The sequence below is a fragment of the Lampris incognitus genome, chromosome 13 (assembly GCF_029633865.1).
Source record: "Lampris incognitus isolate fLamInc1 chromosome 13, fLamInc1.hap2, whole genome shotgun sequence".
NCBI lineage: Eukaryota > Metazoa > Chordata > Actinopteri > Lampriformes > Lampridae > Lampris > Lampris incognitus.
Genome location: NC_079223.1, coordinates 39,178,256 through 39,197,318, shown reverse-complemented (window position 1 = coordinate 39,197,318; position 19,063 = coordinate 39,178,256). Strand labels below are relative to the sequence as shown.

The window sequence follows — 19,063 nt, the reverse complement described above, 5'->3', positions numbered from 1 at the left end:
GCTTCAACCCACTTGTTATTGTATTTTAACTGGGTTTGGCTGATATGCAAAGAATCTCAGCATCTTGCGTGGCCGTTGAAGTTTTTTGTTTTGTTTTGGGGGGGGGGGCTCCTATTTTCCTCCCTAATTGTACTTGGCCAACTACCCCACTCTTCCGAACTGTCCCGGTCGCTGCTCCACCCCCTCTGCCGATCCGGGGCGGGCTGCAGACTACCACATGCCTCCTCCCATACATGTGGAGTCGCCAGCCGCTTCTTTTCACCTGACAGTGGGGAGTTTCGCCAGGGGGACGCAGCGCGTGGGAGGATCACGCTATTCCCCCCAGCTCCCACTCCCCCCTGAACATGTGCCCCAACCGACCAGAGGAGGCGCTAGTGCAGCGACCCGGACACATACCCACATCCGACTTCCCACCCGCGGTCTGTAGGGACGCCCGACCAAGCAGGAGGTAACACGGGGATTCGAACCCAGGGTGCGAACTACGGGGGAGCCACGAGCTTCCCTGAAAACATGATTTGTGAAATATGGGGGGGGAGGGGTCTCTAAAATATTGACAATATGCTATGCATTTCTATTCTCCCGTGTCTTCGTCATCATGGATCGTGCGTAAAGTTAGGCTATTGATGCATGTTTCAAACACGAGGATCACTTATTTGTAATTTGTGATGTTGGGCTGTACTGCTAGAAAAGCGCTATATAAAATGCAACTTGATTGGTTGATTAATAAAGATACCGGCATGCATGCGATTCTTGCCATCACCATCGAAGCGTGGCAGAGCAATCAGAAAAAAGGCAACTCTCCCATTACTCATTTATCTTTTGTAGTCAGCATACAGATAGATATGTCAAAAAGTAAACAAGGGAGCTTTGTCGCAAATTTTGGATTTACTAAAAAAAAAAAAAATTAAGCCAATCGAAGAGCAGCCAGAGCAAGAGGCGTCTTCTACAGCCGACGCTGATGCTACACCTGCCGGGATTGCTGTCAACACAAACCCGCCAACGCCCGGTGGGACAGCACAGCACAAGCCGGTCATGGGCTTCTTTCTGGACGAACAGTAAAGGCGGCTGATCCCAAGCCACTGTTGTCGCTTACGTTTTACGGTAAGGGCTGTTCCCAATTAACTATTATTCACTATTAGCACTGTATAATGTGCAGATCATAAGTCAGATTTCCATACCGGATCGGTCGAGGCTCGGGTTACCATAGACCGCCACCGGTACTGTTGGTCAGCAGGGCGCCGGTGGAAACTATGCTGCTGTTGGACTGAAACGAATGATGCGCTCTGGCGATCCCTAACGGGAGCAGCCGAAAGTAGAAAGTAGTAGTAGTAGTAGTAGTAGTAGCAGTAGTAGTAGTAGTAGCAGCAGCAGTAGTAGTAGCAGCAGCAGCAGTAGTAGTAGTAGTAGTAGAAGCAGTAGTAGTAGTAGTAGCAGTAGTAGTAGCAGTAGTAGTAGCAGTACTGTAGCAACTGATGGGTGTTGATGAGGACTGGAACCACTCGTAGGCAGTCTGGCCTATTTCTGTTGGTATACAATGCTCATGCATGTGTGTGTTGGTTGGTTTATCAATGCGTGACCACCCTCACATTTGATGTCTTAATTGCACTGATAAATTGTTGGAGATGAGTGCTGACGCACTCTTTTTATCTCTTTCACCGCTGCGTCACGCTTTGGGAGTCAGTGCCAGACTGCGCCCTTGTCCATGAGAGTTCCCAACAGCTAGCACACCTCCGAAAGCCGTGGCAGGAATTTGGCCAGGTAGGTGACGAATCCAACAAATCGCTCTGCACAGCCTTCACACCCGTGTGGAGGTTTGCTGTGGTCATTAACTGGTTATGTTATATTATGTTGCTGCTGTTGTGTATAAGTCACAACAGTGTGACTGTAGTCTAGGACACTGCAGCTTCAAGTTTTACTACAGCCGGTTTACGGCAGTCGGTTTACGGCGGTAACACAAGACGTGGTTGATGCTATACTGTACGTGTACATAACGTTTACTGTGGCAGCAATAAACACAGTTTGATTCAAAGTCGTGGTCCGATTTTTTGCTGGACACAACAGCTGCTTTTGTTGAATTCGTGGTTCACCTTATCCAGACGCTATACGTGCCTAGCAGAGCGCATTCCTAACAAGATGGCGCCCCCATCGCAACATACACCGCGGGTGGCGTACCTTCACATTCCCTTTATATATCAGATGTGCTGACATAAAGCAAGGAGGCCTACATGCTTGCAGCTATAAACGTTTCTTTGCCACAAGCATCACAGTCAGCCCTTTTTCTTTTCTTTTTCTTTTTTTTGTGAGGCACGCGCAAGCGCCCCCCCCCCGGTAAAAAAAGAAAAAAAGGTGGGCTTCCCCCAAAGCCATGGTGTAGTTCGCACACTGTGACCCCGTGTTGGCAGGCTACGGAATAGACCGCCACGCCATCCGGACGCCCCGTGGCCGTTGAAGTTTGACATGTCAGGGATGGTAAAATGAATATTTCAGCGTGACAAGGTTTAAAGCCATGGTTTAACGTACTTTTGTCATTGAGTATGACCTCGATGCTGGCTCTACACCAGATGTTGGTTATCTGAAGCTGTTTGTTGTACACTGTGGGTATTATACTGTTGATGGTCATGGGTCTGTATTATCAGACAACACTAACACAAAGTTCTGATTCTGTCAGTTAGATTATAAATGACAATAAGTGGAGCATGCAGGAGTGGTTGGTCTCTGGGATGACACGTCGGCTCTCGGCCCTCGCTCTGGACGTACCAGGACGTTCCCATCAAAGGCAGCGCGATCATTCTGGATAGAAGGTTATGTGACAATTGTTTTAAGATGAAATAGTATGACATAAAATTGAGAATAAACATAGCATTAAGATGATGGGATGCCAAAGCGGAAGCACCCTCTTAAAGGAATATCCCTAAAACCAAAAGCAAGTAGTTGCTGCTTCATCGAAATGCTAGAACAAGCTCATTCTTTAACACATATGTAAACGCTGAAACACACTGACATACTTACATCACTACTGATCGCAGGTGATTTCCTGACCGGTTCCTTCCCCTCACTCCTTTCTGGTCCTCCCAGTTTCTCCATAATCCACTCAGTCTTCGACATTATTGCCACTACACAGCTTTCAAGTTGGAGAACCTGTCTGGCCAACCTTTTATGAAGTGAATTACAGTGTAATTCCCAGTATGAAATATAGTACACGGTGTACGGTACAATATGGTTAGCATGAATAACGTTATACTTGATGTGCGCAATTATCTAAGTCGATCTCATTTGAATCGACATCAATGTTGCATTTTTGCCTTTCCGCATAGCTTTCATGGTTTCATCTGTTTTTAAGGTGAGGATATGAAAATCTCCCCCTCACCGAACAAACAAAGTGAATGCTGGATTATTCATCCCACCTTTGAAGCTCCTCTTGTTCCACCGTGGTTTGACTGGGGTTTGTTTTCTTCTGCTTGCTGCCAGCGTTGGAGGGCTCTTCCAGTGAGTCTTCACCATAGTCCACCCCCAGATTGTTGAGTTCAGCACTAAGGGCATCCTGAGAGCAGTTAAAACACAAAAAAAGTTTAAATTTTCTTTAAATAATGTGGGGTAACCCTTTAAATCAAAGGCCATTCATTATGCAGAAATAACAGTAATATATACGAGTAAAATAGGGACCCCCCTTTTTTTCCCACCAATTGCACTTGGCCAATTGCCCCACTTTTCCGAGCCGTCCCCTTACTCTGCCGATCCAGGGAGGGCTGCAGACTACCACATGCCTCCTCCAATACATGTGGAGTCGCCAGCTGCTTCTTTTCACCTGACAGTGAGGAGTTTTACCAGGGAGCGTAGCGCATGGGAGGATCACACTATTCCCTCCCAGTTCACCCCCCCGAACAGGCCAGAGGAGGTGCTAGTGCAGCGACCAGGACACATACCCACATCCAGCTTCCCACCCGCAGACATGGCCAGTTGTGTCTGTAGGGACGCCCAACCAAGCCGGAGGTAACACGGGGAGTCGAACCGGAAAGCCCCGTGTTGGTAGGCAACGGAATAGACCGCTACACTACCTGGATGCCCCAAGGAGCTTTTTTTTTCTGTGTCTCATGTTTGCCTCATCATTATAATGTGCTGTTAAATATGATCCACATGGGATAAATTCTCAAATCACATTGTACCAAACACAAGTATTTTGAATCTTTGGTCTAACAGGGATAAATAGTAAGGAGCTGTTAAACTTGACTATAAGGTGAATAATGAGTGTCCTGCTGAGTAACGTAACCATAGCAAAGATAGTACCACATTCAAAATTCACCTCATATTCAACTTAAACAGCTAATTACTATTCATCCGTGCGAGACAAAGATTGAAAAGTACTTGTGATTCATGAATTTATCCTATCTTTTATCTATTTATCTGTTTGATGTAGATGACGTTTAACATCATATTGTGAGAAGGAAGCAAACTAGAGATATAGAAAAGCTGTTTTACTTGTCTATTACTCAGTAATTACCTCTCATCATAGTTCAATTACATCTATTTTACTCGCCAGCTGCTCTGTAATTTCTGTGTAACAAATGGCCAGTAATTTAAAGGATCGTCAAATGGAGCACTTGGAGGGGAAAAAATAACTGTGGGTATGAAAATAGCATCTTATAAATGAAGGGAACATTATATGGTGTGAGCTGATCCCCGAACCCTCTTTTCCTCCAGCTCTATTTTCATCTTCTCTTGCTCGTCTTGGTCCAGAATTTGGTTGCCATCACAGTCAAACTGAGAGAAAGCTGCAGATATTTCATGGTCAGCATGCCCCATCCTAGAGGATTACCAGACAGAGGCGGATTAAGGTGTCGTTTTGGAGGCACTTTCCTGTTAATGGCTTATCATAGTTTGACAACACTCACTCCTTCAGGGTCTCCCTGAAGTCCTTGAATTCAATTTCTCCAGATCCAGACCGAAGGGCTTTTTGAACATCTGATATTTTGTCCTTTTTAAGTTTCAGCTTCATAAATGTCTTCATATAGCTCTGAAATTTGTAAGAAAAAAGAGATGGTTTCATTTGTAGTTTATTTTGATTTTTTTTTCTTTTGAGTTACTTTATTGATCCCTGTAGGGAAATTATGCTCTGCATTTAACCCATCCTAGCTGTGTAGCTAGGAGCAGTGGGCAGCCGCTGAGCAGCACCCGGGGACCAGTTCGTCTTGCCATGCCTCAGTCAATGGCACAGACAGGAGTATTAACCCTAACATGCATCCATCCATCCATTAACCGAGCCACTTATCCTAATTAGGGTCACGGGATGCCCCCGCCTATCCCAGAAGTCATTGGGCGGCAGGCGGGGAAACACCCTGGACAGGCTGCCAGTCCATCACAGGGCCGACATATTCACACCTAGGGACAATTTAGTGTAGCCAATTCACCTGACCTACATGTCTTTGGACTGTGGGAGGAAACCGGAGCACCTGAAGAAAACCCACTGCAGACACAGGGAGAACATGCAAACTCCACACAGAGGACAATCCGGGATGACCCCCCCAAGATTGGACAACCCTGGGGTGCGAACCCAGGAGCTTCTTGCTGTGAGGCGACAGCTCTAACCACTGCGCCATTGTGCCAATTTGCATCCCATAGTAATTTTATTTGTGTCTCAAAACTAGAGATGGTTCCCACTTTTAAACACTAATGAAAATGTGAACGCCTCTACCTGTTTGATGATGTCGCTTATCTGCAGTTCATCTTTCTGCGATGAGAGCTCTTCCTTGACTTCAGAATATGTGTCATTTATGATGGCCAAAAACATGTTCTAGGGGAAAGAAAAACACATGAAAACAAAGATCATGAGGAGAAAATCTCTTTTATTTTACCAATGTGTTTCTTTACAGTACCAAGAACCACTTACCAGCAGGACAAAGAAGACAAAGAACACATAAGTGACAAAGTAGATCGGCCCGAGGACTCTGTTAGCCCGCTCGATAGCATCGTAATCAAAGTCTCCGAGAATGATTCTGAACTGTGTGAAGCTTCAGGGACAAAAGGGAAGAGTAGATGGATTAGTCTGCACCCAGTCCTCCTACCAAAGATCCTCAGAGGAACTGTGGACCACACCACTTACATGCACTTGACGAAGGTGCTGAAGGAATCGACCTCAGTTCCAAACAGCAGATATCCGAGCTGGGCGTAGGCAAAGAAAACTATAAAGAACATGATGGCAAACCCCATAATGTCTTTAGCACAGCGGCCCAGAGTGGAGGACAGTTGAGTCATGGTCTTATTGAAACTGATGTACTTGAAAACCTAAAGATGCAAGAGGAAAACATGTATACTTTGGGACTGGAGGAACGAACGAGTAATATTCCTATTTATGGACATGATTAGGATTGGGCAATGTCAATACTGTACCTTGATCCATGCGAAGAACAAGTTCACTGCATTCATGTTGTTGTATTGTGTTTGCCAGAATGCCAAAAATTCGAAATCTGGATAGATGTCGGGATGCTCCAGAAGTTTGCTGAGTAAGTTGTCCACTTTGATCGTGCGAAAGACATTGAAAATGATTGCGACTATGGCAAGCTGGTAATGAGAACATTGTTGTTTTATTGTTATTGCTCTACATTATTTCACCGAGCTCATGCAAAGAGAAAAGGCAGCGTTTTGTTTTTCTTTCTGTCATGACTGACATCATCAGAAATAAGGCCTGAGTAGAATTCTCTTACCAGTATGACAACAATATCCAGTATGTTCCAGATGCTTTTGAAGTAGGAGAACTTGTGGATGCGAAGCTCGAGAATCTCCTCAACAATGTAATAAAGGATGAACAAGCAGAAGACCAGCTCACAGGCGAGGATGAAGTAATCCCAGTAGGCGACGTAGCGGATCAGTTTGACCGTTCTTATCTGGTACGAGGAGATAGCTCCACCAGTTGCAGGAAATTCAACCAGCAACCTAAAAGTAAAGGTCAGTCAAAGGGTATATATTAGATATGTATATATAGCATTTTTTTTCAGAAACTGTCGATGGTATTGATAAAAGTGCTCAACAAGTGAGGAGCGGAATATCGATATATTTTTCCTATTTTTTCCTGCATATATATATATCAGTACAGATGCAGGAAAAAACTTTTAATACATAGCAGTACAAGCTTGTTTTGTGCGTCGTGCACTCATCAGCTGCTAATACACACACACACATACATACATGCATACATATTTCTCTATTGGCTCTATTGACAGCTGATGATTGCACATAGCATGAAACAGGCTTGTACTGTCTAATTAAAAAATTACTTGGCTGGATTGCATTTAATTAATTATTGTACTCTCTACCTGATGACACAGAACATATTGATGTTAGCATTATAAGTGGACAAGTCGATGAAGACCGCTCTGGTACCGCGGTCCAGCCATAAGTTGTTTATCAGCTCTGTTAGTATGGCGGCGCTCCCTTCTTTGGTCCTGCTCAGATCCTGATAGTACCCCGCTCCACTGTATGTAGTCAACAAGCCCCAGTGAGAAGAGCCCCTGATCTCTTTCTCTGTGTGGTATGTCCACCTAGAAAAGCAGAGAAAGTCCATACAATAGCAAACAAACAAACAAACAAAAAAATCAACTAATATTCACAGTCAATACTGTCACTGCAAATCCTATTTCATCTGACATCTTATCTAAAGTAATCTGGTGAACAACATACTGTACATATTTGGACACAGAAAAGGGCAAACAAAAAAACCTCAGCATACGCAGTGCCATTGATGAGACCAAAGTTAAGGTCATCCTCCTTCTTCTCATTGTAGACATCAAAACATCCGCTGATCTCATCTTGGAAGTCTTTGTGGACCTTACAGGAGTTGCTCTTAATCTTGATTTGCCTCATCCTGGGGACACCTAGTAGCATGTTCTCATAGTAGATGAAGGACTGGTCTCCGTTGTCCAGCGACAGGTTATTGTACCACTTAGTCCAGTACAGGCCATCCAGCAGTGGGCCCTGGGTGTACTTTTTACATAAAGAAAGTGTGGCACAGTTTAATTTACATGAAGCAGAAACATCTAGCTTGGGCCTACGTTGTGGCTCAAATTAGGCTAATTGATACATTGATCTGTAGTTGTCTAGGAAATGTTCATCCAACCTCTTCGTGTTTAAGTCATTCTCTCTGATTTCACATGCTACATAGTAGTTCAGTATTTCAATGGGGAATATAGAATTAACTCACAATCCAGAAGTCGGCCATAGAGCTAATGGACTGAAACTTAACCCCGCTGTCACCAGCTGTATTCACAAACAGGTCCGTCATGGCTTTAGTGTAATAGTAGGTGCTTGAGCTGGTCATACCATACGTTACTGAAAGAGAACATCATCACATTGTAATGCCCAATCGTCAATCCAAATCAGCCTTTCCTCAGGCTAAGCTTTAAACCTTGCCCCATTCAAGGGGCTAAGATAAGGAGAGTCATAAGCAGACACGCAAGGCCACATTCAAGACTTGTTATTGAGCTGTGTTTATGTCAGACTAGAGGCGGTAATTTGTTTGACGAGAGCGCATATTGCCCCAACGCAAATAGCTTCATCAAACAATGTAAACCCAGCCCAGACAAAGCAACAATGGCTTAGACAAAAGCTCTTATCAGTGAAAGGCAAGGCAGCAATGCTTGTTTCCCTTTCACTCTTAATGTTCAGCTTGACAATGCCCCTCAGCCAAGTGTGATGGGAAGAGCATTTATAGCGGCCACCAAGCCAGAGGGAAGCGGCGGATGATAAATCAACATACCAAACAGTAACAACCTGCTGGAATACGGTCATCATTTCTCTCAGTGATTGGCTAAGCTTAAAACACACTGATTTTTCAATATCTCTATCCAGTTGTCCTAAAGTTTAGAGGTCTGAAAGTACAAAAAACATAAAAGGAATCTTGCGCAAACTCCTAATACCAAATCTACTGCAATGCATTTGATGTGTAACAACACCCAAATTCATCTCCAAGTTCACGCTTTATCAGGAGCTATTGAGGGATTGTTGCTTGTTTTGGTATAGAAATTCATTTTTTTTTCTTTTAAAGCCATTTAGTATGGTGTCTTGATGCATGCTCAATAATCCAGGTAAGAAAATCAAAGAAGGTTGAATCAGTTCATCTGGATACAATGTATAAACTTTGTATCCAGATGAACTGATTCGACCTACTTTGATGTTTAGTATGGTCCAAAATGGATAAATAGAATTTGAAAATACTTTTCTTTTTCTTTTTTAATCATCCTTAAGTGTCAAATGGGTAGGGAGCTGGTGACCAGGACAACGCAATGAGTGTCACACAAATTTAGTTAAACACAGAAACCTGTCTCCATCATTTTCAATCCAAACGCTACTATATATATGCATTGTCCCGGTGCTGTAAACTCCAACTATGTGGTACAGCATGCAAGTTAAAACAAACACTAGGGAATATCTACAAATACTATTTTAGTTTGCTATTCATCATTTTGCACAAGCATTAGGATGTTGTGCTGTGGCATGGTGTCTATTTCAAGACCTGTCACACCAGCAGCACCAGCCCCTATTCTCTTTTAACTGGGAAAATTTCAACAATTACATTTCAGATAAAAAGCAACTCAATTAAAATACTGCGTTGACATCGTCATCTGACAACTTGGCATATAAATAGCCTTTTATATCATTACTGAAATAGTGTTTAAATGAAAAAAATATAATTTAAAATGCTTCTCCCTGTCATAGCCCCCCCCTTCCCATCCACCCCTGTATGTTTGTGTTATGTTTATCTGTTGTCTTGTTTCACCCCGTTTATTGTAACGCAACTTTGAGTGTTAGAAAAGCGCTATATAAGATTGATTTATTATTACTATTATTATTATTATTATTATTTTTTACAGTCAAGTGTTTCTCTTGCACCCATTTTATTCAAAACCATTGAGCTTCCTCAAACAATGTGAAAGGCAATAATGGCATCTAGAGTGCAAACATTACCAGTACATTTTGGATGGTATAGATGGTGTACTTACAAAGACATATATCCACCAGGAACACCAGATAGACCAGTAACTCCCTCAGTGTGGTTCGTACAAACAGCTCCCTGTCGTCTGAGGTGTTCTCCGTCAGTGTGGTGCCCCACAACCCTACAGTAGATATCGGTGAAAGGTCAAAAGATCTACTCATCTGATGGCAACTCAATGGTAAAAACTTAATTCTTAGATTTATTTGCCCTTGGGGAATAGAAACGTTGACATATAGGATTAAAATAAAACAGTTTACAAATAATTTCAAGATAGTAAAAGCTGAGGTAGTCTGTTATTAGAGATTTTGGACTGATTCCACATGCACAGATAACGTAGCACTAAAACATATCCTTTAAGTGGAGCTCACCACTGAGAGACATTTTTGTCTTTACATTTTCTAATTTTGCAAATGCTTTTATCTTGAGTTACTTAAACCAGTGTCAACCATTAGCAAATATATGGTATCATGTTTGTCTATCAACCTACATTGAGTCTGCAACTCTGATGGAAGACGGGGGGGTTGTTCCAACCGGTTGAGAGAAAATACTTGACAAAAGTCTCTTATTTTCTGCCAGATTTCCTCACGTTCATTTTAGATTGGTGACATAACTGAAATACAATACAAATTAAACTTCATTTCTGTGTCGAGAGGATGCGTACCTTTGATAAAGGAGCAGCAACCTGGACGTTTCTTTACCAGGCTCCGGTTGAGGGAATCTGGTTCCTCCAGGAAATGGCTGGGGGTGTCCACTTTGCAGATGTTGTCAGTACAGCCCGGGAAGACTGGCTGGGGGTTGTAGATGGTGCTGACAGCTCGAGGCAGGGATGGAGGGGAACCACAGAAGCCCTGGTTCACCCAGCCCCCATTTCCTAAACCGTCCAACTCGCACTCCACCTTCCCGGTGAGGTGGCTGTCAGCCCGATTGTTCAAGCACTTCATCCTGGTCGTCCGCTGGATGTTTGGTGAATTGTTGTCTGGTGTCTGAGCTAAGAGGGTCAAATGAGGCACACCAGTCCAGGAAGCTTTTGAACACCTGCTAAAGGGATGACCGTAAAGAGTCAATGACAAGCATTGTTGAGGGTGGAGCTCTTAGTCCTCTGCTGGGAGCTTTTGTGGTTTTAGAATTAATACCGGCTCTTAATGTGTTACGCCAACACAACATTAACAGAGTTTACTATTGAACTGTTAAATGCTTGTGTCTGTATTGACATGTGTGTGTGTGTGTATGTATGTGAGGGGGGGGGGTGATGCCACACAAAATACTTTTTTAAACTCCACTGTCCAAGTATCATATTGTGGCTAATGGCAAATCCAGTAATTTGCTCCATAAAAGTTTATAACCAGAGTTATATCCAGTCCTTAATCTATTGTAAACCCTGCAATCTTAGCAGCTTGTTTTGTCACTAATGAATGAATCCTCACAAGTTTATTTCCAGAGAGCAGAATTCCCTGTGCACAAGTATCCTGTTCATCACCAGCCACTTTTTTCCCAAAATCCACAAACTATCCAAAAAAAACAAAACAGTGTGATATACACTCTACATTACATTAAAACCATGAAGGCTGAAACGTGCATCCCTATAGTGTCATATATTCCCCTGTTAGTTCAGTCTTATCATGAGAGAGCATCCAAAAGATTCATAAAAGAGTTTTTTTGTAATATACATCCACATCAAAAGAATTAAGATTTAACAACAGTGCTAAATTGCTGAAACATTAAGCACTTCAGCAATTACAACACATGTTAATTGTTTTAGGGACTCTCAATTACTTCCATACTGAACACATTGTTGTCACCCTTCATTATCAACTCATCAAGTAAAGTGCCTGTGCTTGGGACATTAATTGATTACATGTCAATTAGAGTTCTATTGCCAACTGTTGACTGCTTGTCACTGAATTAATGAAGAGTATAATTACATCTCCATTCTCTCACCAAAACACTCCGAAGCTCTACGATGGGGCCCCATCTCATTACCATTACACACTTTTGACTCTGCCATCTATCTATTTTTGATACGCCAACTGTCAAAAGAATTTAATAGGTATGCAAACATTCAGCATGACATCTCAATTAAAATGGCCATCTGTATCTGTGCATACCACTTCGCTCTGACACCCCCCCCCCGCCACCAACACCATACTTCTCACACCACTTATCAAACAGTATGGTTCTATCTATAAGATATCTTATATCTATGATGTCTATCTCTATCAATATATAATATATCTACAATGTCATATATATAATAACTCTATATCTATATATATATATATAGATATATATATATATTATTCTTGTCATTTAATATTTTTATCTTGTGTATCTCTTTTGTAATATCTTTTTATGCCTTTATGTAAAGCACATCGTCCCTTTTTGTATGAAATGTACTGTATAAATAAACGTATCTATCTATCTATCTATCTATCTATCTATCTATCTATCTATCTATCTATCTATCTAGCTATTAATTATTTACCTATATATTTATCTACAAAAGGTGGTCAGGATGTTTTTAACAAAAGAGCTAGATGCTTAGACACTGATCTTAGGGCTAAGTCATAATTCCAAATTTTATTGACCTAATCAAATTAATTGTAGGCTAATGAGATGTGTGCAGAACAGCGGCAGTTGGTTCAATGCAATTAATGCATCAATATATGTGTTATACCCGGTACAGATAGAGTTTGGGTCCAGCTATAGATGTTCATGCTTGAGTGGCTGTGAACAGGGCCATTACACACAGCCATTACACAACAATAGAGTTTAATTTCTGCTATCCGTTGATGCCGTGGCAGGATCTGGCACATAGGCTTCCATTAATCGGCTGTGGCTTGTGCCACTGTGGCTAAGTTTTCAAATTATGTGACAATCACTTGTCCACAGCCAGACTTTAAAATCCGAACCACGTGACTCCAGCCAACAGTTGTGCAGTCACGAGAGGAATTCTGTGTTAATCTTTTAATTGCAATAAAAAGCGACACTTGATTATTTACCCTGTGTGATGCATTTCAGCAGAGGCAAGAGTTGCTAAAATCAGTCAGTAGGTTTAAGGAGAATTCACATCATCTATCACTGAGTGGGATACCACTGTGATGTAATAGGCCTGTAAATACAGTTTTTCTGCAATAAAATAGCTTGGTAATTGTGACTCAGTGCCAAACTCTGGTCTCAAAAAAGAATCCATTTTATAGATTTATATATTGGTCAGCTGCTGACGTAATGGTGTCTTATCTCAGAACACAGGAGCTCTGGACAAAGGGACGGTTTGTCCTCCAGTGATGACACGATGGGCTCTGCCATCATTCCTCCTGAGAACTTGACAGACACAAAACAAAAGGACATGCCGTGAAATACTCGTCCTTGGCAAGCCTCTATATATTTTCAGTGTCATATAGAGGAAATAAATGAGATGATGTATGTTGAATGTGGATAACTCCGGTAAAATTAAATTTGTCCCAGCTGTGCAGCCACTTTTTAATAATTCAGCCAAAATTAATCTTGCCAAAATGCAACATGGTTTTGTTAGTTTGAGGTTTGAATACAAAATTCATATAAAAAAAAGAAACTTAAAAATTGCAACTATCAACATTGACTTTACCTGTGTAAAATCTTGTGATGTTAGCCTGCATATTTTGCATAAGCGCTGTGTTCAGTACTGTGCATATAGGGCTGATTTAACAACAAAGAACGAGACCATCTTTTTTCACAAAAAAATAGCTTTAATTTGGAATCAAAAACTATAATTAAACAAAATAGAAGTCTGGATTAAAACAAGAACATCTTACCAGTCTTCATTTTGTAGCCTAGAAAACATTATTTACACTTTGACAAAATAGACATTGTTATTTATTTCAGACACAGTCATTGTTTACTTAGCATGCCTTGAAAAATTGCACAGCATTTTAGGGCCATATTAGAATAACTGATCCGAGTACAGCGTCACACAAGTTTGTAGTACAATCTAATGCTAATCGTGCTAAACTTCTTTTCCTCTGAAACAACCCCTTTACATATCCTATACCTTGAACAAAAGATGCTCAACACTGTGGGCTTACAAGAAGAAAAAACAAAACAAACAGTTTATAAGGTCTTGAATTAAAATAGAAGCTCTCTGGTTGTCATATAAGGACTAAATTAATGCAACAATAAATAAATGCAATACAAACGTATTTACTTACTCCTAAACTGGAGGAAAATGTCTGAGTTATTATGCAATCACATTGACACGTACGTTCAATAAAACGAGCCTTCATTGTACCAGTCGAAGCAGTCTTATGTTTGGATCTGGTGGCCATCGAACGGATATGAGAATGAGGAGTGGATGTACTCCTGCTCCGTCGGGGAGTTGTACCTCATGAGGCAGGAGTAGTCGTCAGGCTGCACACAGTCAAACTGCAGGTCCAGCCACTGCCTGTGGGGAGCGTTGTGCCTCCTGGCATCCGTCAGGATCCGGTTGAGGGCCATGATGTAGCTGAGGGCCATCTGAAGGGTCTCATACTTGGACAGTTTTTTATCCTGGCCCCACTGGGGGACCACTTTCCGTAAGCGGTCAAAGGCTGTGTTCAAACCCTGCATTCTCTTCCTCTCCCGGGCGTTGGCTGCCATCCTTCGCCGCGTGGCAGTCTCGAATTTTTCCGGACTCTTAGAGTCGCACTCTGAGGACTCGGATCCGGAGTCGGTGACACTGGGTCGACGGGACTTCATGCTGTTTGGTCAAAGTATCAAACCAGTGAATGTTGTCCGATCCAATGGGTGGGCAGCAATGAAGACTCAGACACAAGTAGTCGGAGAAATCTGAAGTGTCACTTAATGTCCCCCTCGGAATATCTCGTCCAAGGTCTGTCACGTCTCGTAGCCTTTTCTGAAGTCCAAACTGAACGGAATATTTGTAAATCCCAACGATGGATCCCCCCTTAATGTCTGAAGAGTCCCAAGTTTGTATGATCTTCAAGACACCGAGGGAGCTGCTTTTATAAGATGGGGCAGCTTAACAGGTGGTAGCAGGTGGAGTCCCCCCCACCCAAACCCCCATCCCCACCCCCCTCTGCATCCTCAATATTGCTTGTAGTGGAACACACCCATGCAGACTCCTAAACACTCACACCCACATTTAGCACACACACACACACACACACACACACACACACACACACACACACACACACACATACAAACATACACACAGGAACACACCGACACTCACACAGAACAAAACCTTAATGAAATTCCAATTATCTTGGGCTGTTCTAGCTGGCCATGGCTTCACTCAGAGCCATGTGTCACAAACACCAAAAGTCTACCATCTGGCTGGCAGCCCAACTTACCATAACTGACGGTGTCGGTGCTCTGTTTACTGAAAATCAGGGGGACATCATCAATCTATAACCCACTCAGTGAGTTCAGACCCATCGGGGGTCAAGTCTTCCCTAGTTCCTTGGAGGTTTTCCACCAGTGTTCATGTTATTTCCATGTAAGATGCCCAGCTGTCATCAGTGCTCTCCAATTAAACTCAAATCAGGAAATGAAATAAAAATTCACTAGAAATTATCTACTGATGAATAACAAAAAAAAAAGAAAAAGGAATTGCAGCTTTCTTGCAGAAAATAACAGTAAATAATGTGATATAATTATCTTCAGTCAACAGCAAATTGATGAGGCATAGCACACGACACCTTTCTGAAATCAAAACTATCCTCATGTAGTTGCAATTTTTGTTCTGGAATAAATACAAGGATTATGACACAATATGCGGTTTGAGGTACACACAACTGAGCACACTGATGGCCCACAAAGTGTTTGGATGTTTTCATTTTCCAGAGGTTTTCTTTGACAGCTCCCTCTGCAGCACTTTAGTGTCCTTGTTCACATTGGCCCATTCTGGTTCACTTGTAAACACACTTCCTCAGATATTACGTTACAGAAATGAGGAGATTTCAATTAAAATGTTTTGCATCCAGTGGTACAAGTTTTATTTCTTGGTGTTTGCAGTTTATGAAGTGGGGAAAAAAAGTCACTCCTGCTGAGATTCACCAGCCAAAGCTTAGATTGCTTCTTATTCAAAATCTAACAGTGAGTTGGCTTCATGCCAACAGAAATAATACTTTTATTAGAGAAAATATCAAGATTTAAATGATGGACTTTTGATTTAATATTGAAAAAAACCTCTGGAAAAGTCTTGAGCACAAACCAAACAGAGGCAGGTTTTGGTTGCATAACATACACGCGCACACCCACCCACCCAAAAAAGACCCCTTTCACGTCCCGTGGAGCCGGTTTCCTTATGATAATAATCTTAATCTGAGATTAGCCTGGGGCGACAGAAGTGTAAGTGTGGTCCCTAACCTGGGGGATTTTAGCAGGACATCACTGGAGAGGATTAGGGATTTCAAACAATATGTGGCAAGATGGTGTGCAGCTTTTGGCATTATTCGAAACCCACATTTGGATCCCAGAAAGCCATACATACATATAAAAAATAAGCACGGCTGCCAAATAATTCATACACGTCATGAATTTAAGGCACAGCTGTCACTGAGTTTGTTTATCGGTGCCATGTTCACGATACACCACAGTATGTGGTATACATTAGTGTCTCTGGTTTACTGTAGACCACATGTGAAATAAATAATTGATCTGTCTAGTGGTCCGAGGAAATGAGACGGACAGAATAATTTGTCTGTCTGTCCTTTCCATCTGCTCACACTGAATGCCGTGATTCAAGAGGATGATCAGACAAGGTGCACTAAGACACACACCTACACCCAGACACACGCACACACACACACACCTTGTTCTTGCCATAACAGTCGTGCAACTTAAAGAACATGACATAAAATGCACAACCTTAAACTCCAAATGTCTCAGTCACATTCTCTAGTCACAGTGCATGACTTGATTTTCTGACTGAACTCTGCTCATCCCGTCTCTGTATACTGTATGTTACAACACGTCATCTATTGTGTGACATCTCAGAAACAAAGAGAAACTCAAGTCACTGTGAGATGCCAAACTGAAAGCTTGGGAGCACCGAGGCAGGGTAATAAATGATTAATCATCATCAGAAGCCTGGTGGATAATGCCCGTCCGCGGTACTGGGTCATGGACACAAGCTGATGCTGTCTGGTCACTTTGGGATGGACTGGTTAGCTGTGCAATTAGGCATATAATCCCATCTACCAGTTGGTTGATTGATTACAAACTGAGGTAGGTGGCCAGCTGCTGCTTGTCTTGTCTGAGGGCCTCGTCTCAGACATCGGCCGGCCCTGCAAAGTCCTCCAGCCCGGTTTCCTCCAAACTCCTCACGTGATTGGCTTGTCTGAGCACTCATGTCCACGCAGTCCCCTCCACCTAAAGCCATATGTCACGAAGGAGTAGTGACCCGTCTGCTCGGATGGTGTCAAATATCATCATAAATCCTCCTCTATGGCGATTTCCCTGTGGGGAAATGGAGATTAAAGCATCGAGCGTATGTTTCAGCCTAATAGAAAGTGAAACAACGCATCCCCGCTGCATGTCAGGCCTCAAAATTCAAACTTCTCACCGCATCATGTTACCAAGGGTCGACTTTACCGTAATGATGCTGTTCATTACTCGCATTGTTGATCTTGTAATACACTTTCGGTAAAAGGTGCTCAAATCAATTATTGTGTGCTGATAATGGCACCCAGTGTGAAAGTGGAGTACTCCGCCATTATGGTTTGTTTTAGCAGATATCAATGGGAAAACAATATATGAAGTTATTTCTCAAGAAGGTGATAACCCTTGAACACATGCCCAAAGAAGCAGTGCTATTCAGTGTTCAGAAAGGACTTGTGGATGTACTTAGTAAACCAGTGTGAAGGAGTAAGGTCTGCACACTAAATTGCTCCCAAACGCTATTTTAATCGGCCGATTAAAATAGCTTTTGGGCGCAATTTAGTGTGCAGACCTTACTCCTTCGTTCTAGTTTTGCTATTTTTATCTTGCACCTTAATATTTTCTGGATGTTTGCATACTTGGTTCCTCTTCTGTAGTAAACCAGACTGACCCAGTTCCATTCAGTCCCTCATCATAGAAACATCTGGTAAATGCAAGGCAGCGTGTGATAAATGAAATAAGAGACATCATCACTTTTTTATTTTTAGTATTTTATTTCATTTATTTATTCATTATTAATTCAATGAAATTTTTATTTTATTTATTATTCTATTTTTTATAATTTTTTATTATATATTTATTTTTTATTTTAGTGGGCTTTTTTTTAGGAGGGGGTGGGGTTAATTATTTAAAAGTCCCCAATGTATTGTCTGCAGTCCACGGTGATACTTGTTACTCTACAACACATCCATCCATCAATCAACCCGCGTACAAGCTGGCAGCTGGTCAGATGAGGCTAGGAGTGTAATTAGGTCACATAAGGTGAATGTAATTTCATGCCTGTTTGAACTTTCTTCCTCTCTAATTGGACTGATTAGCAATGCTTAATTGACTTCTTAGCTCTGCCATTTGTACTTAATTTGGACAAATCTGATTGGTCTCTTTGCTGTGTGGTTAAAACAAAATGTTCACAGAAGTGACAGCACAACAAATATTACGAACAATCTATCCCTTTAACTCATCGTATAATCAGAGGCAGCAGGATAGTCAACGTGATCGCCCTTATTAAAGGGATGATATGCTGAAATTGAAAGGTGTGACTTCACTTTATGAAGTACGAAAGTCTGTTTCACAACTCCAGGTACCGTCTACAGTCAGAATACAGACACTAATAACTATTTCATCAGGCAAGGAAAACACAATGAGTGTGCTGAAATAAATATAACTTTATTCTGACAAAGAAAAAAAAAAATTATTATACAGTATGCAACTTTACATCGATTGAATATAGGCTTTAAAACATACACTCTTTTGCGCTACATGTTTTAATGCTTGGATGTATCATTATGTCTATAAAATTCCTATCATAACCTCTGTGGTATATATTTCATTTTGATTTCAGTGTAATTTGCTAAAGCATGAAGTGCCTGCTTGAAAAAGCGTGTTTTACCACAAAATTGAATCTGACAAAGATTTTTGACTAAGTCACTCCAAGGATAA

The 19,063-nt window shown here is 41.8% G+C and overlaps 2 protein-coding genes across 2 annotated transcripts; both read right to left on the bottom strand.

The window, feature by feature from the left end:
* Positions 1 to 2,673: 2,673 nt before the first annotated feature.
* pkd2l1 (polycystic kidney disease 2-like 1) lies at positions 2,674 to 10,923 on the bottom strand. The gene is made up of 15 exons (XM_056291459.1): positions 10,644 to 10,923; positions 9,990 to 10,103; positions 8,192 to 8,319; positions 7,721 to 7,974; positions 7,308 to 7,532; positions 6,699 to 6,927; positions 6,385 to 6,555; positions 6,098 to 6,279; positions 5,885 to 6,005; positions 5,690 to 5,788; positions 4,890 to 5,011; positions 4,684 to 4,801; positions 3,405 to 3,541; positions 3,040 to 3,151; positions 2,674 to 2,790 (listed from the first exon to the last, which is right to left on the bottom strand). The coding sequence occupies exons 1-15, from the start codon at positions 10,921 to 10,923 to the stop codon at positions 2,674 to 2,676; spliced, it is 2,409 nt and encodes an 802-aa protein (XP_056147434.1).
* Positions 10,924 to 14,260: 3,337 nt separating this feature from the next.
* On the bottom strand, positions 14,261 to 14,692 carry atoh7 (atonal bHLH transcription factor 7). The gene has a single exon (XM_056292382.1). The coding sequence runs from the start codon at positions 14,690 to 14,692 to the stop codon at positions 14,261 to 14,263; it is 432 nt and encodes a 143-aa protein (XP_056148357.1).
* Positions 14,693 to 19,063: the final 4,371 nt, after the last annotated feature.

What these genes read in the sequence shown, in the direction of transcription:
- pkd2l1 (XM_056291459.1), bottom strand. Translation starts at nt 10,923, where the DNA reads ATGAAGTGCTTGAACAATCGGGCTGACAGCCACCTCACCGGGAAGGTG. An exon ending in CCTGGTGGATATATGTCTTT is followed by an intron (nt 8,320 to 9,989) that starts GTAAGTACACCA and finishes GTTCTCTTTCAG; the next exon opens with TAACGTATGGTATGACCAGC. An exon ending in TTGTCTTCTTTGTCCTGCTG is followed by an intron (nt 5,789 to 5,884) that starts GTAAGTGGTTCT and finishes TCTTTCCCCTAG; the next exon opens with AACATGTTTTTGGCCATCAT.
- atoh7 (XM_056292382.1), bottom strand. Translation starts at nt 14,692, where the DNA reads ATGAAGTCCCGTCGACCCAGTGTCACCGACTCCGGATCCGAGTCCTCA.